Genomic DNA, 27,625 nt, shown 5'->3' with positions numbered 1-27,625 from the left:
AGAATAAAGCGAAACTTCGTGGAACGAAAGACCAAAATGACTCTACCAATTGATAGCACGAAGCTAGTCACGGTGATTCAGGATCGATGCTGGTGAAACAATAACAGGTAACTTTTCTGGTTATCCAAAGTTTTAAATAAATTCCGCGAAACCTGGCTATCTTTTATTGGCTGTCGTCGTGGTTCGAAGAATTTTAATCTTCTCAGAATCTTTGTCGCGGGGCAATAGATCGATCTCTCTGACGTGCAATTAATCGGCCTTACTTCCATCTAAAAAGCAAGATTACAAGCATTTTTAACGACGCGACCGTGTCTAACGAGCGAATTGCCTCAGCCCGTCGGCACGATATTGAAGCAATGTAGCAACAAAAAAAAAAAAAAAAGAAAGAAAGGAAAGAAAAAGAAGAAAGAAAGGGAAAATAGCGACGCACCGTTTTATAATGTTTCTGCCGTAAACGAGCAAGCTTATTTAATTCTACGCTCCGGTTCTGCGATTCTTTTCGTCATTGTCGCCTACGGCGAATACGCAACACACGTTGCAATTACATCGGTCTCTTGCCGTTGTCGTTTTTCTCATCAGGATTGCCGCTCGCACACTGTCCTATCGTACAGTTATTGTGCTAGGAATCGACTGGATCATCGTTATTTATAACGGGCTGGTCGCGTGAGATCGGATACAGGGACGATGATTGACGAGGAAAAACACGAGGTTTGCTAAACGAGGAAATTCACCGAGGCGTTCGTTCGTGTACGTAGTACGAGTGAAAAATAACAGGATACGGTTGTTTCTAACGCTGTTAAGTGGAACGTTTGTTGACCAGGCACTTCTGACCGCGATCATGCAATTAGAAGTTCATAAGGAAATATTGAGTTGGTTTGCTTGGTTTTCGTACTTGAGACATTTACTTAGCAAAGTTCATTTATTTTTAATAGAAATGAAACGACGCGTAAAGGATATAGGACTTTTAAGTAAAGAAATTATTACATACACAAGGCTGGAAATTTATGCCACGAGATAATTTGTCTTTTCCGATTAATAGGCTTGGTTTCTTGTCTAAACGTTATCTACCAATATTTACCGCTTTTCTGAAAATTATCTTTAGATACATATGAACATGAATATTTCACGAGCACATACATTGCTTAACTAGTGTTCTATATTACTGTAGAAAATCGTTATAGTCAATCTTTATCACAATATCACCAAATAAATGGGATGGAACCATTCATACTGGTAATCCTCTAATTGTTTTCAACAGCGTGTAGGGATTTTTTATTCAGCAATGCATAAAATGAACATAATTTATAAACTGCTATGTATTTTCTTAACCAAGACGCGCATACATTGAGTTTGATAGAATTTGGAAGTGCAATTGAGAGATACTGGAATCAATAGTTCACAAATTGTGGATTTATGGAAATATTCAACTATTGAAGATTTTATACATTTTCCCATACTTCTATTCACGATATTTTTATATTTCTCTTCAAAATGAATATTTTCCATCGACTAAAACGTTCCTTTGATTTTCAGGATGATAGTTCACAAGGATGGCGAAATGGATAATGAACAGATCGACGAAGGTAGAAAAAAATGGAGAAGGAAGGAAGCGGATCGAGAGTGGGAATTCCACCCTTCACGATTCCGAAAAATCATTTTCCACGCCGCGTGACTCGGCCCCGTTCCCTGGCTGATGATTACGCGGTCGCCCCGCTATCGTGGGCTTAATCTCCATAAATTACAAAGGAACAAGAAAAACTCGGATATCGAATTTCAATCGGGCCTTAATCACGTTTCACGCCCGACCTCGTAATGCGATTTTTCCTTCTTGTAAATCCTGTCGCTGATTAAACTCGATCATCGACAGCGGTTCGCTCGATTCTACTGTACGGCAGGGAACGAGGCAAGCAAAAAGGGAAACGAAAGACAGAAGCCGGGCAAACGAGAAACAGAAGCGGCGGTGTTCTAAATTTTCAACGATTAGAGGAAACTCGACAGTCGAGACAGGGGAAAGGATAGTTTCAAAAATCGTTATAAGCGATACCGGAAAAGCGTGATTAATGTTGCGATCGGTCGAGTGAATTTTATAGGACCGAAGATGACTTGCACTGGCGCGAGTACACGGATGATAAATTTAATTTTCGATCGGAGTGGATCTGAACTTTAATATTGATAAACACTTTTGCATATTGGATTTCGCTCTGTGTATGTAACAATAGAGATACGGTTTTAGGTCAGCGACCTAGTTAGAAAATTCTAAGATATTTATCGTGTCCTGAGAAAACATAGATACATAAGTAACTTCGCTATTTTTGATGATAGTTTAAGATATGATTTGTATGCTTCCGAAATAAAAACGCGATAGGAAAAGAACAAGATTACTTAACACATTGTTGACCGGCAATTTTACTGAGAATTTATCTCATGTCACCGGCTATTATTTTGTAATTTGATGTGGAAGTAAAACAATATAAATGAACTCTAATAAATTTTATTTATTATTTAACTTTTAATATTTCTTTTTCGTACGATAAACAGCAACAATACCTACGTGTAATGGTACACAACAGCTTTTGCAAATATATTTAGTTTCGTTGCGTTTTCCTTTTGAAGAGCATACCCTGTGCACAGTGCTGACCAACAATTATACTGTATTATCTCCAACAGTGCACTGACAAAACGACGCTGATGCGAAAAAAAGCGCATTACGAGTTTACTCGTGGTCGGTTAGTAACGTTTGGCCATGAAGATAACTCGTCAACAATGTGTTAACATAGTAAACTTGGGAAGGAAATAAACGCGGAAAGAATTTTTTCATCGCATTTCTCTTTTTATAATCATTCTGTCCATATCTAAAACATCTTCCACTAAGCCACTAAAACCAAAGTATGTAGACACTTAGACGTACGTATGTAAATAGAAAATTTACATACGTGCACATTTACACGTACGTATGTAAATTTTCCATTTACATACGCACGTATAAATACGCGTACAAAGTTGCATCTCAGATGCATGTGTTACTTCGTCGAACCTGCTCTAACAAACAACCCAGCAGCCAGAAAACAACTAAATATGCAACGCACAGGAATAGAAGGGGCAGCAGAAATATTTCGCGCAATCTCCGTCACGTGGTCGTGAGCTTTTTTCCCTGCGGTTCGAAACTTTTTAATTGCAAGGCTCTCTCCAGTCGAAGCGGTGACCATCCAATTTGCACGAATAGGATTTTCCTTGAACGTGACGCACCGATCCCCTCACCGTCGCGAAACTCCGCTTCACCCACCACCACCTCCTTCCTTCCGCAGTGTACAACCCCGTCCTAGTCGTTTCCGCGATTCTTTTGTCATGAAAAAAATTGAATTCCAGCTACAGAGACGCGTACCCATCCACACGCGCGTGCAGTCGACCCTCTTGGCTTGCGAACCTTCACGCCGTTTTCCAGCCCTTTCTCCAACGGCGCTGGTCGTTCAGTTTTTCGGGTTAGCTACAGCTCCATTGTCCTGCACTTTTTGCACATGCCAACAGCACAGGTTACAGAGCCACGATCTCCAGCAACTCCCATATCGCCTGCTCCGCTCTACTGTCACGTGGGAGACATAAGAAATTATGAAAATGATGGATCGCCGGTGATCTTCTCGCGTCGCACTTCGAACGTTTCACAAATAAGGTGAAGAAATTGAAGTTAGTATATGGTAATAGAATTTAATAATTTATTTATTTAAGAATTTAATAATTTAATAATGTATATGGTAATAAAATTTATTATGCAAATCCAACAGAGTGACGGTTCAAAGTGTTACAACAGAATGACCGTGAGCGCTAATTTAGGAGGGTTTTTACACTGAGCTTTTAATCCCTCTAGAGGGGTTATCGTCGGGTGTATATCTGAAGCGACTATTCCGTTACTATTTGATTATTGTTTATATAGCTGTAGCATGCAGGATGTTTAGCCTATCCTATTACTCCTTCTGAGCGTGTGACCTTCTTGAGTGTGTGACACTACTATAGCTTTTCCGAGGCGGTGCGAGTCGCGCAAGCACCGATAGTCCGGCTCAAAGAACGAAACTGCAAATCTGTCGATAGAAAGAATAGCTGTGGGACTCGTAATCGGTGCACGGTCCGATGCATTCCACGCAGACTTGTATAAAAATGCAATTTCGTCTCCTCCTTCTCTCTCTCTCTCTCTCTCTCTCTCTCTCTCTCTCTCTCTCTCTCTCTCTCTCTCTCTCTCTCTGTCTATATATATATCTATAGAGAGAGAGAGAGAGGGAGAGAGAGTGTGTGTGTGTCTATATCTATAGAGAGAGATAGAGATAGAGATAGAGAGAGAGAGAGAATGTGTGTGTGTGTGTGTGTGTGTGTGTGTGTGTGTGTGTGTGTGTGTGTGTGTGTGTGTGTGTGTGTGTGTGTGTGTGTGTGTAGTATAGGCAACGTGCTTCAACTATCCTCGCTATACTATCCAGAAAGCTCGAGCCCACGTACAAGCACGTCTCTCCTTTACGATAGGTATTTGCGGAGTAATGTTTTCATTATAGTTACGTTCTGGACAAGTGCTCGCGGATACTAGGGGTTGCTTGGCGTCCTTATGTTTCCCCTGCCAGAGTTTCACCAGAATATCGATAGGATAAGAAGGTACGTAAAATGTTTGAATGCTTGCAATGGGAGGCTATATACTTGAAGTGGGGAGTCTATGGTGCTTGGCAACTGATTGTTTACGATGGACCAGGTAATCTGGTGTGTATTAAAATGGGGGAATGAGAAGGTTAAAAGGCGACTATTTACCAGCGCTAATTAAAGACTGATTACAGTTCACGTGTTTTTGCTACGTGTCTTTATCCAGCTGTTTCTATCTGTTAACGATGCTGATATTCTTTTTCTACGAGAAATTTATTCCTTCGCGTAATCCTGTTTTCTACTTCCTTCTCGCCTCTGCAGACGGTTACTCGCTGGTACAATTTTATACCAGTAACGGTAATAACGTGCAAGCTGCGAGGAATTAGATTCTATTTGCAAGTAGCGAGTACATACGCAATCGTATAAGGATTTATTTCTATAAGAATTCATTGAAATAGGAACTCGTTTAGACGAAGATCTTTGCCTATGTACGACGATTATCGCCAATTAATTCAAACGTCCGGATATTTACGAATGCATATACGACCATGTTTCTATAGTACTTGAAATACGTACGTTCCATTTGGATGGTATTGGAGACGCGGTAAAAACCGCGGAAATTTTCAGAGTGACCTAATAAAGCTTGAAACGCAATCCACTGCTGATACTTGTACTTTATTAGAATATTTCTAACCTTCCGGTGTAATCTCGTATTAGTATTCTGTTGGAATGTCAGTCACGCGTGTTAACGAACTAGCTTCTTTCAACTACCAGCCGAACATCCCCTATGAAGTGGACGAGAGGAAGTCTGAAGAAACGCAGCGTAACGATAATTAATGAAAGAAAAACCCCGGTGCAAGATGCGTTCGTTAACGAACGAAGAAGATCGTTTCCCGTGTGTTTTTCAGAATTCTACGAATCGATCATGACGGATCGTTCGAATACGAAAAGAGCCTACGGCGAACACGTCTCCTTCTATTTAGCAAGTGAACGAGCACGGCTAAAACGTGGCGATTCTAAACTTGGGAAAAACAACTTTCGATCCATTTGATTCACCTTCTTCGAATCCTGGCGCTTTTAGTGGGAAAAAGGAGAAGAAAAAAGTTGAGAAGCTTTCCAAAAGGAGTAGTATAATACGCAGCGACCAAGTATTGGAGCAAAATGGATTCTTCTGTAAAATACGACGTGAATTTGTAAGATAAACGATTCTTTATATGATAATTAATAACGAATAATAAAGTTCGAGAATTGGAAGTAACAGACATATTATAATTCGTTATCATTAAAAAGCTGTATAATACGAGATATATTGGGTTGGCAACTAAGTGTTTGCGGATTTTGCCAAGACCACCTATTGACAAAATCCGCAATCACTTAGTTGCCAACCCAATATAATAGACTGTTTCCAGCGAAACATAAAATTTTAATTATTACAAAATTGGTGCATCGATATCGCACGGTTAATGAAATTATAGAATCGTTCCGCAATTATGTTTTATAATTTATAATTATACAGAGATGTATAGTGATATAGGAGTCGTAATGAGAACAGAAGTTTCAGTTTCTTGTAACAATTGTTGAAACAAGACAAAGATTAACCGCGTCACAACTGTTTTCAATTGTTAAAAATTATATTTTACAAAACGATTAAGTGAAGAATCTTTTAGGAATTCGCGCAACATTTACGCGAGCTTCTCAATTACACGAAATAAAGATCGCCTTCTTACCAAGTAGAGCGACGATCGATCGATTTTCGACTTTTCAATCTCCGATCAATCTTCCTTCCGCTGAATTACGTTCGAAGTATTTCAAACACCAAGCTGTGGTTTATAAACGTACAAAGTCAAAGACGCTTTGTCGTGTAGACGGATAAAAATGTAATTCATTTAATGGCACCTTGGCCGAAGCGTTAAAAAACAAAGTTTAAGCTGGTTTGGCTCGGTATGCTTGGCGATACAGCTTTCTTTTTTGTAAGCCGATCAAGCGGGATCACGAAACTCGTCGACACGGACGGTCTTAATTGGAGCTAATCGACAGACCACCTTTTTCACGCCGCTTGATGGCCTTTTTTATGGTTCACCAAGGATCAATGAGGTGCGGCGGACGAAAAAATCATCTACCCTCTGTTAAATCTTATCTAATCCATCAGACGTGAACAATGGTTACACGAACGCGTGAAACGTATCATTAATTCGTCATATTAACACGTTTAACGCGGAAATTGCAGCGTAATATCCACCACAGATTATGTTCCATATATATCGTACCTTTGTACAGGAAAAAATTTTTTATTAATATTAATAAATTCTAATTCTCTAATCTCTTAATAAAATCATTGCAATAGCTGTTCCATCGATATAAAGTGGTACATACATGAACGTTAAATTGATATAAAAATTCTCATATCATAATGACATAAAATGGTTGAGAAAGATATTCGGTCTACATAAAAGTTAAATTCAGCTAAATAAAATTCAACGAAAAGATCGCAACAGAATATATACGTAATGATTAAAACCGGCTTCGAAAAGCAACAACGAAGAGAGGAACCTAAGAATCCTGCCGCTTTTATCAGCAAGAATAACCTTTTTGGATGATTTGAGAAATAGATTTGACAGCGAAAGAAATCGTAAATACGAGTTTAAGCTGCTATTAAGTCAGAACCTGATACCATAATGAGGCAAAATTTCTTATCTTTTATTACCACAAAGGCTAGCGCTGTATAGGAGATAATTTCTTATCGAGTTGACTAGATAACGTAGCGTATCGTTAATTTCCTTTCTAACAGGAACACGTGCTTTTACTTGTCTATGGAATTCTCTTACAGAATAGTTCAAAGTGACTCAACTCGATATGCTCCCGATCATGTACAATCGTTTGCGTATTAAATTCCCATATTATTGTAACAAAATTAGTAGCTATCTATTTATGGCTGTTTCCACTGATGATAGACACGTCTTTCAAATTCCTTCGGTTATTTCTTTTATTATTACAATCTTTATTTTATTTCATTTCACTTTATTTTATTATTTTTTTCAGCGTGCTTATCCCATTTTCTTTTCTTTCCTTTTACTCTTGAAATTCTTCCGCGATAACACTGTATCGTTCTTTTTCAATGCCATTGTGGTCTCTTTGCGTCGCCTTTTTTCTGCTAGAATACCCTCTTTGATAACCTCGTATTCTTTTTATTCTTCCAATTACTTCTTTGATATTATTTTTAAATTACTACGTTAAAATTCCTTCCTTTTGCATTCCACTTCTCCCTGCATCTCTTACCGAACGTAGTAGATGCACAAGGGAATGATTGAACTATTATAAAAAGTTTCGTAATTCTAAACACACGAGATCTTCTCAACAAAACCTGAAACAAGATTCTACGAGAAATCGTGGGGAAAATACGAAATGATTAATCCCAGTCTCAAAGAACAAAGAATCGTTTTCTGGGGAGAAAACAGAAACTACGTAGAGAAAACGGAGCGATCCATGGGTTGACCAGAAGGAACGTAGCCGAAGAAAAAGGTGAAGAAAAAGACGGTACTGTCCCACGGCAGCCCAGTTGTCGACCAGGCCAAACAAACAATCTTTATCTCCTTTATGGTCGTCCTTATCTCCGGCAGCTGACTCTTCTCTACAACTTTCCCGTAGCAGGTTCTGCCTTTTTCTCGCTCTACGTACGTGAACAGATCCTTTGTGTTCCACGCCGTATACTTTCTTACCGTGCTTCGTAAGAGGGGAATGAACAAAAAAAAAAAAGAAACAGGAAAAATAAAAAAAGGGAAAGAAAAAGAAGATTAAAGAAACAAGGGACTTTAGGAAGCAACGAATGAAACAAACGAGAAGAAAGAAGGAAAAGGACGTCTGAAAGGGAAGAAGGAGGAAAGGGATGGATCGTGCAACGTAACGTGTAACCACGAAAATTTGAATAAATCTCTTCTCCCTCCATCATCGCAGTTCTGAATATCGTTCCGACGCTTTTCCACAAACTATACGGCCAGCTTTGCCGAGTGGTTGGGGGTAACTGAAAATTCAGTAGCAAACCCGTAGTTAATTTCACTGAAGAGAACCACTTCCTCTCGTCATCCACCCCCCTTTTAGTTTTTGAGGTAATAAACCATGCAAACGTTTTATTATGACTCATTCGTGGGAACCTTTGACATTACGCCTTATGACGCGAGACCACTTGCGTGTCTGTCGCACTACGTGCTGGAAAAACTCATCGATCCATATTCATGCGATTCTATTTTTGAAATGAAACCCTTTTTTCTCACCGTGGTGACGAAGTTAAGGAAGATAAAGGCACGACAAGCGTGTAATAGTTTGTAGAATAGTTTTAGATAATTGCCGCCTGTAACGAGAGTATATGCTCTGTACAGAGGCTGATAGGGAGACGTTTGTGTCAAATCTTGGCATGGCCCCCGAATTATTGGATAATTATTGGGTCATGCCACCTAATGACAAAATCCGCAATCACTTAGTTGTCAACCCAATATTACGTTAATTCGTTGCAATGTAATATCGAGTGATACTGGCGGTGTAGATTATGGTCCGAATTTCACGACGACACAGTGTTGTGGTAGCAAAGTATACAATTTATTTATTCAGAAATATTGGAAATTAAGCTGTCATTAGGTGATAATGACAAAATCCGCAATCACTTAGTTGCCAACCCAATAATTCGGGGGTCACGCATTAGGTGATAATGACAAAATCCGCTATCACTTAGTTACCAACCCAATAATATTACGTTAATTCGTTGCACTATAATATCGAGTGATACTGGCGGTGTAGATTATGGTTCGAATTCCACGAAAACACAATGTTCTGGTAGAAAAGTATACAATTTATTTATTCAGAAATATTAGAAATTAGGCTTTCCAATGACTTCAACCCTATATGATAAGTTTATTGATAGATGGATTTATTTACAATGGATTAAACAGGAAACGATAGTTATTTAACGTGAACTAAATACAATAAAGTGCTATAACTAAGACAACTAAATGGATAATTTACAACTCACAACTAATAGCTTACAACTCGTAACAACTCGGCAACTCAACTCTCTACTCCTCACAACTCGACTCTTAGTTAACGACTGCCGATTAATTCGTCTTTCTCCCTTCAGCATCCCTTTGTCTTTTCTCATACCCTCACCATGTACGTGTTCCGTAACCATCCGGGATCATGATCACGTACGCCTTCTTCCGCGTAACTATTCGCCTGAAGGACCGACGACACACTGATGGGCCGCTTTGGCCCATTCAAGTTTCCCGACCCTTTTGCCCTGTCGACACTTAGGCTTCCTCGTAACATTGTTTATGGTTCACCCGATATTTCCTAGGCAATCTGTTCAAGTTATTACAAAAGTTTAATATAACAGTGTTAAAAATTTGAACGCGTTACTTGGGATATGACGCTAGCCATCTTGTGACGCTTTAGCTAGTCTCATGCTAGACAGTGCTACGTGACACAGGGCATGTAATTTTCACATTGCATACAGCAATTTCCGTATTAACAAGAAAGTTATAATCATCGAGGGTGTTCACTGCTGTATCTTTAGGGTTTCTTCTATTGGGCTGTCAACTGAATGATTGCGGATTTTGTCAATACCACCTAATGATCACTTAGTTGCCAATCCAATAGTTTGTTCCTTAGCTATGAGAAACGCGGAATCTTGTGTTTCTCTGATGAAGCTAAGAAACTAACAAGATGCCGACTTGCTTAGTTTATCTCCTGAGAGTTGTTATATACGTTCAAACTAGAAAAAAAAAATAACACAAAATTATATACATATAAAATTGTAATTTTTCGAAGAATTGAAATTTGTGAAAATAAAACGACACGAAAAGAAGTTCAGAACATACGTAACCATAGAAAATCACAAGAGATCGCTTTCAAACGTTTGTCGAAATTTCTATCCGAAATCTAATTCGCCAAATCACTACACTTCGATATTACCACTAGAAAAGTTTCTACACGTAGAAAAGGCGAGAGGAAAGCTGCTAGAAATCTGGAATTCGTGTCGAGGATTCACCTCAAAGACAGTGAACGAACGACGCGATTTCCGGAAGGCGTTGCGGAAGATCGTTTCGATTGTCCGTAGCTAAAGCGTGCGAAAGAAGCACATGACGCTTTAGTGCATCATTTCTTTGCCTTGCTCTTCACAGTATCATCCTCGAGGTTTCCGATATCACCACCTGTTACGTAAACACAAGAGCGCGGAACTCGTGGAGACGCGGCCAATTGATTTACGTCGTCCGATGACGAATCGCGGCCTTCTGCGAGGCTCTTTCTACCTGGCAACCATTTAACAAATAATCGACTTCCGTCTTCCCACGTGAGAGATTAGATCATCCTTCGATCGACAGATTATAATCGAGTAATTGGATTCGATCGTCTTTCGTTAGATTTTCTTGAAGCTTTTCATGCCTTTTAAATCTCGTTCGTTTATTCCTCTTTTTAATCGAATTTTCTTTTATTTTTCCAAAGAGAGGCTGTGTTAGATAAGAAAATTATTGGCTATTAAAGCTATTACATAATACCTTTTAGTCGATTCTCATAATTTCTTAATAATACTTGAAAAACTTGTTCTTCTATATAGAAGAATATTATTATCCATTAAAACAAGGATGTTGGAATAGAAGTTTTAAGATCCTTTATAGTTCCATACTGTTTTCTTTATATTTTCCTGCTGTCTCATAAAATGACGTGATCTTACAAACCGTAATTGGTTACAGTTTATGAAAATACGTGATTTCACGCCGGCGGATGTTGACGTGTTAACTAGAAGCTTCGTATAATCACAAAATTATAACGTTCTTCTGTAATTTTCGATACTCTGTTTCTACGATTAGTAAAAATACGTAGGAATTTTGTAACGAATATCACTGTTCACTTTCATTGGGTTAGAAACACAAAAACGTTTCTGTTTCATTTAGTTTAACACTTTAGCTGTCACGTTGGTCATTGCTGATCGGAGCGCTTGAACTTCTTACAATTGTAAAAATTGAATGAAAATTGACAGCTAGGGCATTTTGAACATAATCGATAAATAGAAGTTTAAAATAAAGAGTGCCCTATTGAACAATTAAACATTTTTATTAGAACATCAATAAAAAACAAATGTGAACAAATATTGCATCTAACGGTGCACTGTGTTTGCATCCATATCTTTGAGGGGTAATCTACGAATATTATTATAAACACACCTTAGAAAATAATCGTAATTGCTGCTTTATAATCATATAATTGCAGTTAGAAGTATGCACATACCTTACTATTATATATAGAATGAGCAAATACTGTTTACTAATATCTTCTACACGTTTCAACAATATATTCTAGACGTGTTGCTTATATATAATCGATAAATAGAAGATAGTTTGAAATAAAAAGGGCCCCATTGAACAATTAAACATTTCTATTAGAACGTCAATAAAAAAAATGAGAAGAAACCTTGCACCTAACGGTGCACTGTGTTTGCATCCATATCTTTGAGGGGTAATCTACGAATATTATTATAAACACACCTTAGATAATAATCGTAATTGTTGCTTTATAATCATATAATTGCAGTTAGAAGTATGCACATACCTTACTATTATATATAAAATGAGCAAATACTGTTTACTAATATCTTCTACATGTTTCAACAATATATTCTGGACGTTTTGTTTATATATAACCAATAAGTAGAAAATACATTGAAATAAAAAGTGCCCCATTGAACAATTAAACATTTCTATTAGAGCATCAATGAAATATCAATCAATCCTAAATCAATCCTAAGCGAAACATGTGATTTCGGCGTAGCAGTCAAAGTATTAAACTGTAGTCGCCATTCTTATTTCTCTCTTTTTGCACTGTTTGTAATATTTTATTATCCCATCTCGTATATTATATACTTGCTTATCTCCGTTATACCACCTAAATTAAACTCATCGTTACGTTCCGTACAAATTAAATTTTTACGTAAAATTGCGCTAAGGAAACACTGCTTGAACCAAATGCCGCAAACTTCGCTGATGTACTGACTCCGGCAAATATATAAAAAGCTAATATCCTACCGCTTAATTATTCAAACATAAATCCAACTAGAACCAATGAACCCGTGTAAACCTCGTTTCCAAAATATCTGCTCGACGTAACATATTTGCTGCAGCGACCATTCCACGTTTACCAGCCAGCAACGTTATGGAATCACCAAAAACGACGAAAGCGAGAGAAAAAGAACGGGAAATAGCATCTGGTGTTAAAAATCGTCAAGAAAATCCAGTCTATCGGTCTACGATCGCCTGGCAATCGATTTAAATCTATGCTGTAGTAGCGCGGTGAACACGTTAAGCTGGTCGTCGGTGTTGCAACAAGATACGTACGAATTGAACAACAAGGCGCGACGTGTACGGTATGTAGCCAGGGCGCTGTGCAAAACTTTACTTTATATCCGACCCTATGTAAATGAGAAACGATCATTCAGGTCGGGTTGTAACGTGGCCGCACGAACCGATCGTGGGTGCACGTGTAAAATCGAGCAAGAAAGCACGCGCCCTGTTCTCGTGTTTCTTTCCTTAGGGGTTCTTTAAGCCCCCATGCGGCGCTGTCACGCGATAACAGGCCCGATCCCGGTTTACCGATTACCCGACTGCTAGTAAAGCAAACGTACGTTGCTTGAATGCAAATCGACACCGATGGACGAAACGACCGGGACCGTTATCGTACGACCATGGAGCCCCAGCTAAGACCGCCAGGGCCCCGCAAAGAGGAAAATCCATTTACCGCTGATGCTCGCGATTCGTGTAATACCACTAGCGGGCAAAAAGATAGCCAAGCGACTGATAGCGTTAAGTTCTTAATGATGGCTTCGTAATTCTATAATTTTATCGAACAGCGTGTAAATACCAGTTTCTGACAACGTGACGTGTAGTAGAATCGGTATGTCGACGATTTGCTGCTTGTAGGAAACATGTGCATGACAGTAATTGATACTGAAATTGTCGACGACTAGAGTTGCAAAGTTATACGAAAGAAATTGATATGGAAAAACATGTAACGCACGGAGAAGATTGTAGTTTGCTACGTATATTTCACAAAAGTAAAGAAAAAGTAAATCACCAAATTGATATTCAGAGTACCAAACAATGTACCGTTATATATTTTGAAAATTATCTGTATTACGTTTATTCGTTGTAGGTTCGTTTTTGTAGTTTCTTAAATAAATTAGATCCATAATATTTCTATGACGAGGGTTCTACCGTTACAAGAATCTGTTTCTCTCCAAAAAAATTGAGTAATTCATGTTCGCTACCAGAGCTGCACCGATCTCTCATTTCAAGGACTAAACTTCATTAACGAATAAATGAATTCTTAACAAGTTCTTATCCCACTTTCCATCCATTTTGCAAATATACTTCCAAACTTAATACAATAGACTTCTGCATAAAAACCCTGGGAAAATATGTGTTCGCTATTAATAACTAATAAAAGAACAACTTTTCTAACGAGTTAAGAGAAAGTAGCTTTTCAAAGAACTAAATAATTTGAATCATTTTTGTTATTCCAATCACCACGCGCAGAGAATGATAAAATAAGAAAAATGTATTGTTAGATAAATAGAACTTGCGTTACGATTCGAGCGGCAAACCAACCATGTTTATAAAAGGTAGGAAACACGCAAAGAATATTTTTTACGCCCGAATATTCCGCTTTTTCGACCGGTAATTTTGTTGGACAGATTTGAATATGACACGAAACTGTTGAGGACAGACTTTATAAGCCGTTAATTAATTATTGATCTTTGTTTTAATTTTGTAGATGCGCTATCATTCAGCCGGCCCAATTTTACCAGTTATTTTGATAAATTAAAAGGCGGGCCACAGAAGCCGATTTCACGACTGCACGTTACACGTCGAATTATTAATATAGGCTTTCGAAGTAAAGCCGCGTCCAATTATCTTTATACTCCAACGTTTCACGCAGTAGTATACTACCAGTAGCGAATATCAGTACGTTTTTTTTATCTCTGGTCAAGCTAGCGGTATTAATGCAACGTTCGAACGTAAAAACAATCGATTATAGATTTAAATCGAAAATGCTCGGCAGATAATTCGAAGAATCCAAGCTGTAGAAGTTGCAACATGATTTAGTGATAATAATGTTCATCAAAAGATTCGAGTGAAGGCCATGTACCTATATCTTCTAAACGTTCTTTTAATTAGTAAATAATTTATTATACTCGGAAACATTTATAATAAATAATGTCTAATACGATATTGATAATAAATGAATAAATAATTGTAGGATCTTACTATAATTAGTTTCTTTACAATGGATTAAACAGATGTTGGTTAAATAGGAAACGATGGTTGTTTAACGCAAACTAAATACAATAACGTACTATAATTAAGACAACTAAATAGTAAATTTGCAACTCTCGTCATTATTATACATTATTATATATATAACATTAACTAACATTATTATATTATTATTACATCATTAATCACTATGATACTGTATTAATGTATCATCGGCTTGCTGCTAATTGTAAGCGTTTTGCTGGCAACAGCTTTTCTTACACGTAAATAAAAGTTCATCGTCATAAAGAATTATTTGATATTTTTATATTTCGAGGATGAATTTGAAGATTTTAATTGACATACGAACTGCGAGAGAAAAATACAAATTGGTATCGTTATAGGGTTTCGTGTGAAATAATTGGAAATCTCTGAATAGTGTAGCTAAAATGGAATAATAATTCAATGATATCGATGATCGGTAAAACCCTGGAAACTTTATGCGTAACTTCATTGCAAAGCAATGCGTATGTGATATTCGCTGAATTTAGAAAATCATGAACGTATCATTAAGAAATGAATGATAGCACGTGAACGCTGCATTTTTGTCACAGAGTATATTTCAACTCGGCCGCCTTGACTTTGATCCTGCATCTATAACGACGCGGCATGATTTCGCTTTTATCATTGAATTCGCTTTCCCTCCCTCTTTGGATCGTCTGTTCTTGACTTGCGATTTATACCGACCAACTCGAAGCTACGAGTAAAATATGCCACTCGAACGTTGTGATTTATGCGGGATTTTGCTAAAAATGAAAGGAAAAGAAAGAGCGAAACGTCAATGGAACGTAACGTAGATAAGCGGCTGGAAAGTTGCCTAGAAAATGATACAAAGGCAAGTGTTCTATTTGGTCCTTCTTTGATTTGTAGATGTACAGAAACGATTTATAGCTTTTCCTAATAAGAAAAATGCCGGTAGGTAGATACAATTTTTAATGTCTCAACCGGAAGAGGCAAGTTGGTTCGTCACTCACACGTCACAACACGTGCTCCACGTGTTATATAATTTATTATACTCAGGAATATTTCTAATAACGTTGACTTCTGAATAATTTCATATACGTACACTCCGCACCGAAAGAGGAAAATTATACGACTTATCAGATATCTTAGCGCTGGAAAGATCAGCATCGTACGTAGTTCTATTGCTTGAAATCAACGCAGCTTACGTTCTTTCCGCTACCGAGCTGGCCAGTCGTAAGCAGTTAAACATTTTTCTAAACGAAAGAAACACGTCCACTCGAAAAGTCATATTCGCGCCTTATCCGACATTTCGTTCGCGGCATTTGCTATCGTAACGTTTGGCGAGCACGTGTGTTCCGCTATTACATTTTTACGATTCGTCGGAAACCTCGTTCGTAGAAAATCACTTAAGCCCACGTTTCGCCTATATATATACGATTTGAAAAGTCGGCGGATGAGAGTAACGTCGATCGTAAAAGCGATCGGTGAAAGAAAAGTACAGAGAGAATCGCTCACCGTTAAGATGCACTTGTGACTCGGAGAGATGTATTCCAGCCCCCGATGACCCTCGCCACTGAAGCACTTCTGTATATTGGTCATGAACTTCCTTCTTATGGCCTTCAACGAGTAGACACAGAGCGCGGAATGTTCCTTCGGTACGTCGCTGTGCGTGCTGTTGCTCTCCGAAAAAACCGCGAACAACACGTCGTCCTGAGCGGTGATGCCTAAATCCCCGGCTAGAACCGAGCCAGCCTTGCCGACGTACGCGGCCTGCACCAGATTATAATACGTGCCATCGTTGGTGCAGTTGATCGGTATCTCTGTGTACGAGTAGTAATGCTCGTCGTCGTGACAGACTCGAACCAGCTTCGATATGAATACCGCGGTATCGGTGTTCTTCATCTGCGTGGTCATAAAATAGCTGAAGCCACCGCTGCTGAACCCGTACACATAGTTGATAGGATATCTCTCGCGCGACAACGAGTTCACGTACATCCTAGTACCGGTGGTAACGGCAGCTTCCGCGATGTTCAGCATTCTATCTTTGTCCAATGATCTGGAGCTGACCGCGGGAACCTCCGATCGGTACGGCGAGTTGCCGGTGAACGTTACACCCACGTACATCACTTGCGAAACGGGTGGATTCGGTGGTCCGGGCGCGATAAACGCCACCGTAGACGCGGTAGCGTTGTTGGCTACCACGGCCTCTTTCACTTCTTGCACCACGTCCGAGATATTGTGAAGGTTTCGTACCCTGCAGGTGCCCTGGGACAAACTTCCGCACGAGATCAACCTGGTGGTCGTGTAGTCGATCACCAACGCCTTGTTCACGTTGTCCACTAGCCTCGTTGGCGTTTCACGGGGACAGTCGATCATCGAACAAGCGGTCGAGTCGCCTTTTGGACCGGTAACTTCCTTCACGACGAGGCTCAAGTCCGGTGAGAGCTGATACAACCGATTCACCGCGCCCACGTAAACTCGACCGGTGTTCTTGTCCACGACCAGATGGTTCATGCGTTTCACTTCTGGATCGTGGAACCTTTGTACTATATCGGCTGGCGTCGAACGGACCGGCAGCCGGGGAGACAACAGCACCAGGATCGACAGGAGCAGGCGAAGTTGCTGTTGATGCAACAGCATCGATCCCACCCTCGTCGATGACTCGCTGCTGCACGGGAAGACTAGCATCTTACTACTCTACTTTCTACTGCTACGCGGGACACGATCTGTCACTACTTTCTTCTTCGCTGCGCCCGGGAATCCTCGCAAAGGCGTCTTCCTCGAGCCTCTCCCAGACCTGTCAACAAAACCAGAGAGAAGGTTTAGTTTATGTTCATACTTTTTATTCGTCAATCAAGTAGCACACATTTTTATTGAGAAAAATCAAGGTCAAACTATCACAGTATCAATTAGCATTATCTATCTTAAGAATTTGGCTTTCATCGCCAATTTATCAGCTATTTTTAGAGGATTTACACCTTCTGACTCGACAGATCTCATCTTCATTTTCAACTACGATATATTAGTATTTTACAGTTTAGTCAGAAAGTGACATAAAAACCAGAGTACAAAAAGCAACGCATCTTATGCTGCTATCTTTATATGATTTTACTGAAACTTTTAATCAGTAAGCGTGCTTATTTTCATCGTTCTATGAAAAATAAGTCAGCATATCCGTGTCTCTTTGCCTAGACATATTCTGATAGGAACACGCTAAAACTCCATTTTACGTTCTGCTGCATTTAAGACTTAGCATACGAGAACCGAACTACCGATCGGTAGTTTTAGTGCCCCTGTACCCATTTGCATTTTATGGAGTAACAGGGAAACGGAGCGTGAAACGCTCGTTCCTGAAGTTTACACTGTAGTCGCGAGAAAGAAATAAGGAACGTTAAAGAAACGTGTGGTATTAATTTCAGATAGAACGTAAAGTCTAGGAATTTCTCCCTCGTTATCGCGTTTAGTACGCAAACGCGTGTAACCAAACGGGATAACAAGGCTCGTGTACTTTCTCGAATGTTAAAAGAGTTAGTTAGGGAACTTAAACGACGCGTTGTAAAGTGAATATATCGTTTACGCGAACAGGCAGAATCGCTGAAAGCGTATAAAGACGTCTTTAACGAAGACCGGTCTTAAATCAAAGGCACCTAGCATTTTCGCGGACGCAGACGCCACGTTTAGCGTGACTATACGGCTGTTTTACATTAATTGCGAGTTAACACCGGACCAACGACACCTTGGACACGACACACCTTACAACGCGGAATAATTGCTTCGATTATCTCTTCACACTCTTGACGAATCAAGCGTGTACTTGCACGCGAGTGCATTACGAGACGATTGATATTGATAATAACGTTATTTCACCGATAAGAATGTAAACTGGAATGATAAGTGCGTTACGACTTTTATTGCTCGTACTGCAATTCCGTATCAGATCGTTCATAAAGTTCCCGGTTAAGTGTAAGGGATATTCAATATATCTTCGTGGAAATAGCGTCTTAAATGGTAGATTTTTTCAAAAATGACCTTTTACCATCTTTTGCTATACCAGCCTCACAACGTTCTCGTAATTTACAAGTCTACCTGATCAACACTTTGACTGTCACGTTGGTCATATATGACCGGCTATGGTTTCTCCTGTGACGCCACGCTGATCATTGGTGACCACAGCGATTGAACTTCTTACAATTGTAAAAATTGAATGAAAATTGACAGTTAGGGCATTTTGAATATGATCGATAAATAGAAGATACTTTGAAACAAAAACTGCCCCACTGAACAATTAAACATTTCTATTAGAACATCAATAAAAAGAAAATGAGAAGAAATCTTGCATCTAACGGTGCACTGTGTTTGCATCCATATCTTAGGGGGGTAATCTACGAATATTATTATAAACACATATTAGAAAATTTTCGTAAATGCTGCTTTATAATCATATAATTGAAGTTAGATGTGTTAACATACTTTACTATTATACATAGAATGAGCAAATACTGTTTACTAATATCTTCTACATGTTTCAACAACATATTCTGGACGTTTTGCTTATATATAACCGATAAATAGAAGATACTTTGAAATAAAAAGTGCCCCATTGAACAATTAAACATTTCTATTAGAACGTCAATAAAAAAAATGAGAAGAAATCTTGCATCTAACGGTGTACTGTGTTTGCATCCATACCTTAGGGGGGTAATCTACGAATATTATTATAAACACATCTTAGAAAATAATAGTAAATGCTGCTTTATAATCATATAATTGAAGTTAGATGTGTGAACATACTTTACTATTATACATAGAATGAGCAAATACTGTTTACTAATATCTTCTACACGTTTCAACAACATATTCTGGACGTTTTGTTTATATATAACCGATAAATAGAAGATACTTTGAAATAAAAAGTGCCCCATTGAACAATTAAACATTTCTATTAGAACGTCAATAAAAAAAATGAGAAGAAATCTTGCACCTAACGGTGCACTGTGTTAAAACACTTTAAACATAAATGTGGGTCATCAACACAAACTGGACAATAGGTGGTCACCTTTTTGTTTCAATTCTTAGCAAATTTTTGTTCCTGACTGTTTAACATTTTTTATATAGCACTCTCTGCAATATTTTCGTTCCAGGTACGCTTACCCTTCTTTCTTCTGCATTTCGTGTCGTAATCTTTGTCGAATAAGTATATTTGATGGCTCTGGTTAATGGCACTGTGTAAGGTGCATTGCGAGTGCCATCCTAAAAGCTGATACCTTGATTTTTGTTTTTGTTACTTGTTTATAGAGTATCATCGCGTTTGAAATTTATGTATTTAACAATAACTCTAAGGCTAATTTTATATACCACTTGAAGGTTCTTCTATGTGGTGTAGAACATGCTATCATTTGATCTGATAAATCTACAGCAAACTGTCCTCTGTTGTAATCTATCACTACCATTGGTTTATCGCAAACATAATTCTTTTTGCGGAATTTTACCATTTCACCCCAATGTTTCGTCGAAATCATAAAACTGTCACACTTGTCCCTCCACCTTACTATTATATATAGAATGAGCAAATGCTGTTTGCTAATATCTTCTAAATGTTTCAAGAATATATTCTGCACGTTTTGCTTACGACGAAATAACCAATGCGAATGTTTTGTTGAAATAAACGAAGCCTTGTTATAATACGTCGCTATCAACTGTTACCAAGGCGCCACAGTTGTCACCCGTGACCACCACTGAGATAAACGGTCCATTGGGGAAGAATGTTGTCTTACATCATCAATTTATTATTATTTTGCCATTGTATGCTTCGAACAATAAAAATACTTCCGTCGCGTCCTGAGCGAAACATGTGATTTCGGCGTGGCAGTCAGAGTGTTAAGGAGGTTTAATGCGAACAAGATGGACCTAAAAGTAACGATGCTATCGACAGATAGAATACCTCGGAAGATTAACAATGTCAAAATAAACGTAAAAATAAAGACCAATCTAAAACCTGAAAAATGTTTGACCAGCAGGAGGAGCTCCAACGCAAAAATTAAAATCAGACGTAAAAAAAAAAAGACAACAACTTAATCGCAGAAACGTGTAGAGATGAAAACAGGTAGAAAATTCCTTTCCCTTCGAGAAGGCCTGTGTTATCCACGATAATTACTCGAGCACGCGATCGGAAAGGCTTCGTCGTTCGAAAGTTCACGTAGGACTTCCTAAAAGTCACTGCACGGAAAAGAAAAGGTGAGAACACGGGGCATAAAACCATGTAAAGAGAGAAAGAGAGATAGAGAGGGGGAGAGATAATAGAAAAAACGGAAAGGAAGGTATCTAACAATTTATCGACTAGGGAAACCAGGTGCCTTTGAATCGGAACCCCAATGCATATTCCTCTTAACGAAATGAAACGCCTGACTTTGTGCAGGACGCGTCGAAGTACGTGAGAAAGAAAAAAGAAAATGAAAGGAGAAAAAATGTTGTATAGCAGGGGAAAAAGAAGGGAGTGGATGGAGAACCAGCCGGAGGAAGGGAAAGCTGTTTCTTCTGCTCGTTCCTTCTTATCGCAACGTAACGGTAACGTTCAATCGCAACAAAAACTTTCCTTATTTTCCGAACACCCATCTCAGGGCCTGTCGAGGCTCCCTTCTGCAACACGTCAATTCCAGTTTATGGGTAGAGGCGACGAAGGAAGTGGAAGTCTACCGTGTGCTCCGTGTGTCCTGCCTTCCTTACTTTACACGTACGTCTTCTCGTAATTGTAATTGACGACGTTGTAACAATGATTTGTGCTTTGATTGAAAAGTAGGTTTTACGAGTTGTTTTCAGCAACGCACCGCTAAAGTATGGAAATGGGAATTTGGCGCGGACGTTTATTACAAGCGACCGAGGTACAGAGATACGAACAGGCAATGAATATTTGAGGTTAGGGTGAGAAAGAAAGTTTCAGAGAATATGAGACTGAAGAATCTGTTCCGCGTAGTTTGGCTGAAATGGCTGGAAGAGATTGTAAAATGGAAGAAAGGAACACGCGTACGCGAAGGTGTACAGTCGCGTGAAAGACGCAAAGGAAACGGAGAGTACGTTGTTTCGCGTTGTCCAGTCATTTTCTGCTTTAAGCTTATTTACATAAAAGATATAACTTAGAAAAAACGAAGCTGGCACCCCGCTGGGGGTAGCCGCCCACATGCTATATTATTTTTTATTTATATTTTTTTTTTCTTCGCCAACAAGATATAACACTTTACCAAATGTCCGCAAGGACAAATTGTAAAATAACCAAAATAAAATATATAAAAAAAAAAAAAAAGCTTATTTTATATGGTATTTTCCATTGCAATATATTTAACATCTTCAGCACGAACATCGAATAAAGTCAACGATACTTTATTCTGACTTTTGCGTTTTCTAATTTGTTATTCTATCGAATTATACGAAATTTTATTTTGTAATAAATGCTATTATAATTTTTAATTAAAATATATTTCTGTAATAAATGCTATGAAAGGTCTTTTCGTTCGATTCTTCGCATTATCACCATAAGATAAGCATTCTGAGAAATACCGGCCTCTATCGAACATAGTTTAATATATTGTATGTATATTTAACATTTCAATATACAGGTCTGTATTCTTCTTTGATGTCGTACTATCTTCCCACGATATAGGGGACAGATAACAAATAAAATTCTTACAATTGAGTTTTACCTTATATGCCAACTGTACGAGTGCGAATAATAGTGCTTATCGGATAAAAATGAGTCATTGATTGGGAAGTGACGACTGGTGATTAGCCGAGTTCGAAAAATGAAAAATCCATCGCTCCTGGGGAACCGATAAGCAGTATTCAAACGCATTCCATGAACATGACGTTAATGTGAAACAAGGTTTCCCTTATCAAGCTATATCTAGAAAGACACGATTGCTCATTTTTGTGTTCAGATATCACGTTTCCGTTCGAAAATTAATCTGCCAATCAATACAGCAATCGACATTCTGACAAAAAGCTATGAGACAGATATCACGAGCGAAGCTTCATTTTCAATCCGTTTTTAATACGAAATCCGGATACAGACCGAAGAAAGTCAGCAATTAGAAGCTAATTTCTTAGCAACGACGTGTAAAGCATCGTTCTTTATGAAATTAAACGAACAATTGTGAAGAACTACACGTAAAACAAAGGAATTTAATTTTCCAAGGTGAGCAGCAGATGAACGTTTGCAGGAAGACGAAATGGAAAATGAAAAATTTCGGTTTGGTACTTCAGCATCGATATTTTCAGAATCTAGACGTTTAATATTAAAATTTAATCCACAATTAGCAGAAATTCGAGTAATTTTGGCAAAAGTTCAAACTATATTTCCGTATAATTAGTCATAATGAAGTTGTTCAAGTACAAATGACAGATGCAATTAGAAACGTCGATACCAATAATCACGAAAAACAGCTATTGTTTGATGGAAGTAACGCTGGACATTAGCGAAATTTCAGAAGCCACAAACTCTCGTGTATAACAAATCTAATTATTCTATTCGATGTAATATTATAAAAGGGAAGTCTATAGCATGTAATTTGTAACTTGTCAATTTCGTGAAATTACATAACACAGAATTTTATATCCGATGAGTGAATTATTCAGGACCAGAAACATGGCTAATTACATTAACTTATATTATAATAAGCTGAACCACCAAATTTCAACAACCAAATACCCATTTCTATACTTTCACTGAAAGTTATTTATTATTGTAGCAAAAATATCACAAAACTGCTGCGGATCTGCATTCTTCTTCGTCAAAATTTATACAAAAGTTTCGAGTATTCGTGCGTTTAAGCGTTTGATTGGTAAAAAAGTGCAACAAATTTTTCCCAAGCGAAGAAAATGGCAGAACGGTTCTCCTTCGCCGAAGGGTTGAACATCGTATCGGAACGCGATAAACGATGGAACAGAAACCGCGCACGCAGTTCCAATCTCGCTCACGGAACATCCTATACGGCGTCCCGTTTCGTCCTTTTCGTACGAAGAGATGAAGGTAAACGCAGTGTTTCGAGCCTCGTACGAAGAAGCACGCAACGATCGAGCAACGTGGAAAGAGGATCGCGGTGGGTTATCCGACAAGCAGATAAGCATCGCGAGATATCCAGGAACGCGCGGTTCCACATAGAAGGGGAGCCAAGTAGCGGCAAGTATGCGTGCAAGAGCACTATGTTTGTTCCAGGTGCGCTCGTGCGAGCGCGAGAAAGATCGTAAGGAAAGATGGTTACGGTATAGTTGTTGGAACCGATATACCGAGATCGTAAATTAAAGCGTAAAGTGGCGATTGATGTATTTACTTGTTGAGAATTATTCATCAAGCTTTCGGTTAAACGCTACCCCGATAACGTAACTTATAAGCAATGAAAATGAAAAATGGTGCAGTGTATTTATGTTTGTACTTGATTAAAGAAACACAATCTAGATAAACATCCTTCTTATCCTCTAACTATTATAAATAGTCCTTTACTTCCGATATTTCATATATATTCTTGCACATCACACGTGTTCTACACAGTTTTGAACATTTTGATTTTTCATAAATACATCAACATGCACAGTCTAGTCTACTAACAAATTGTATCCCTTGGAGACGATGCTATAAGCGAGAGTTAGGTTCGTAGGAAGAGATGTACAAGATATAAGGCGAATACGAAATGACAAGGAAAGATTTTGCTGGCTGAAGATTTACGCATTTGAAAATAACACAAGAAAAGATTTGAATAAAAAAAGATTCTTGGAGAAAAGTTAGCTCATTTCTTCGTCACCGGGTGAATCAGTAACCGACAATTTTGGGAAGCTACGGTACATCTTTTTCTACAAAAAAAAAAAAAAAAAAAGAAGAAGAAAAGAAAAAAGACAGCCCTAATCGCCTTCGACGTGCACAATTTAAAATAAAAATTCCACTCGAAAGAAATTCGTAACGCAGGGATTCGTAAAATGGGAGCTACCCATGTTTCTTCCGCCGATTGTACGCACGAGACAAGGTGCTTTTGTTCTTCTCGCGCCATCTGATAAAAGCACACGTGCCTTTTCCCCGTGTAGTCGCATTCTGTCCGGTGTGCGACACACGCATATATCGTATGTAGGTTAAAACCGTAATTAACGATCGTTTCGATCGTTGACAGTTTTCACCGAGGTATTATCCGATCCAACCCCCGAGACGTCGCGACACGAATAGAAAGGACGTTGTTTAGCTACCGCAGGGACCACGTATCTTCGGTTGGGAAACACAAACAACCGTGAAACGACACCTTAATTAGCGTGTTTACCGGAGAACCAACCGGTTGCGAGTAGAAAAGTTTCACGGATTAATCCGGAAATGAGAAATAGCGGCATCCCGAGCTCTTGATTCCGGCAAGAATCTCTAACGTAGATTTTCATATTTGCAGAAGAGGCAGAGATTGAAGAAAAGATTAATTCAATTAATCTCTTAAGCTACAAATTTGTTCGATCTGACCGATCAAAAATTAAGAATATTTATTTTTTAGTGGAATTTTTCCTTGGCTATATAACAATATATATATATATATATATATATATATATATATATATATATATATATATATATATATATATATATATATATATATTTATGTTTCATTAAGTCATTATTTTAATTTCTTTAAGCCATTATTTTTATTTTATTACGTCATCATTTTTATTTTATTAACTCGTTAACTTGATACCAGACGGTAAGCATGCAGCGAAAGCATCGTTTCTAACTACCACGGACAATTAACTCGCCCATAAAAATAGATGAAACGTCTATAAAATATCTTCCAATGCTGTGACTGTTGATTATTCACTCGTAAAATTAGCTATCCAGCGATATTTTCCATTCCGCGTTTTTAAAATAAATAATTTAAAATGTAGAACATCTAAAACAAGATCCAATAAGAATCTAATATATCTAAAGAGAATCTATATTATCGAAGAAAAATACCAAGTACATGTAATAGACAGTAAACAGTGTCGTTAAACGCGTCATTAATAATTAAGATTTTCAAACCGACTCGCTGGAAAACGCTAAAAATCTTTCGTTTCTCCTATTCCTCGTTAAGCCACAAAATCAGCGTCGACCACGGATGGCAATTATTTTGACGAATACCTTAAACAATCAGCGGAGATTAATCGTATCCTTCCGGAAACGTAAGCAATAGAAAGCAATGGAACGAGAAACGTAATTGATTCGAGGTTCCCAGATACGATACGGTTGATTCGAACGCGAACTACGTATAATTTCTGCGTGACGTACGCCGAAAGCGTCCAGCAGAAATAGCCGAGCGTTAATTTTAATTACAAAGTACGCGCTTTAATATGCACATTTATTTTAATGGAAAACCGACGGGTGCTTCCGTGCGATGCACCCGATAACCTTCCTACGTACCTGCTTATATTTCATCATTTTCCGTGGAAACACGCGAGGAAGGCTGGGCGCTTTACTTTCATTTACTTCGCCTTTAAACGTACAAATCTCGTTCATAAATATTAGAACACTTGCAGGTCTCGTAAGAAACGCGAATATTTGCCTAAATTATCAAGTAGCATTTGCAACACGTTGAAAAAATTATTTCAAGATATTTGCAACAGTTGCTACACTATAATAAATTCTAATTCGTTCAAGAACCATATTTAATCGATTTAGCTGGATTGTTTAATTTTGTCATTACAATGTCGTACGATTAATATCGTCGAGTTTCTTTTTTTAATTCTATAGTAATTCTATAGTAAGTTTTATCGTATCCTTACACAAAGATACTAAGATATTACGATATTTATATTGAACATGTCAAGAAAACAATATTTTATTACACAACAATATACAAGCTTCGCTTAAATAAAAATGATCCTTTTACAAGACATACGAAAACTTGTACAATTATACAAACCAACAGACCGATCCTTTTTCAATTCTTAATCGAAACACGTTTCCCGAAACTACGCTAAATATTCTTAACTCGCAGCAAAGAATTCAAACGTCACGGAATTAAGCAGGCCGATGCACGGCAACGCTGATCTCGATTAAGGCCACTCGAATGAGAAACGTCGGAGAGCGAAGGAAACTGTCGGGGTTCGTCGAACCGTCTGTGAAATCAAGGTCGTTCCTTGGCGAGATTCGATCCTGAAACCGGGCCAGAAACGTTCGCTTTGATCCTTCGATTGCTCGTTAGAGAATCCGCACAGATGCCAGGTGAAATGCGATCGAGTAACTAACGCCTTTGGAATTTTAAGGAGACCGCGGTAGAATGCGGTTCGGTTTTCAAGAAACGTCGGTTTCTCAGGTACGAGAAAGGTTGGAGGGTGGAATTTAAATAGTCGGACGAGAAGCTACGGGTAAATTACGAGGTTGAAGTCACGTATGGTTAAAGAAGAGGCCCGTTACCAGAGAGCGAGAAACGTACCTTAAGGGGTAAACTGCTTTTCCAAGCCGCAATTCTCCGTAACAAATGCGATCATTTGGTAAACCGTAGAGTGGAGACTTTGCAGTGGGAAGGAGAAAAAGAATGAGACAAGGAAGAAGCGTGGGTGGATAACGGGAAGAGACCAAAAGGGGAGCAGCACCAATTCTTTACAGTTTCTTACTGTTCCGCTCAAGGTAACCTTCCTTTCCTGGTAAATTAAGAAATTTAAAGAAATTTGTATCCATTGTGCGTGGAGTAACGCGGTAGAGC

The 27,625-nt window shown here is 38.4% G+C and overlaps 1 protein-coding gene and 1 long non-coding RNA gene across 5 annotated transcripts in view; both read right to left on the bottom strand.

The window, feature by feature from the left end:
- LOC132910476 (plexin-A4) overlaps positions 1-27,625 on the bottom strand; it is a 441,637-nt gene that overhangs the window by 298,888 nt on the left and 115,124 nt on the right. For all 4 annotated transcript variants that reach the window (XM_060966206.1, XM_060966207.1, XM_060966208.1 and 1 more), the window contains one exon: positions 16,446-17,727. In XM_060966206.1, the coding sequence (XP_060822189.1) occupies positions 16,446-17,618 (1,173 nt within the window). In that variant the 5' untranslated portion in view covers positions 17,619-17,727. The remainder of the gene's footprint in view (positions 1-16,445; positions 17,728-27,625) is intronic.
- Positions 11,694-12,052, bottom strand: LOC132910531 (uncharacterized). Its single transcript, XR_009658791.1, has 2 exons — positions 11,887-12,052; positions 11,694-11,798 (listed from the first exon to the last, which is right to left on the bottom strand). It is a non-coding gene; the product is annotated as an uncharacterized LOC132910531 (long non-coding RNA).

The sequence above is a fragment of the Bombus pascuorum genome, chromosome 9 (genome assembly GCF_905332965.1).
Source record: "Bombus pascuorum chromosome 9, iyBomPasc1.1, whole genome shotgun sequence".
Taxonomy (NCBI): domain Eukaryota; kingdom Metazoa; phylum Arthropoda; class Insecta; order Hymenoptera; family Apidae; genus Bombus; species Bombus pascuorum.
Note: the sequence above shows the minus strand (reverse complement) of the source record. Positions and strands in the feature narration are given on the sequence as shown.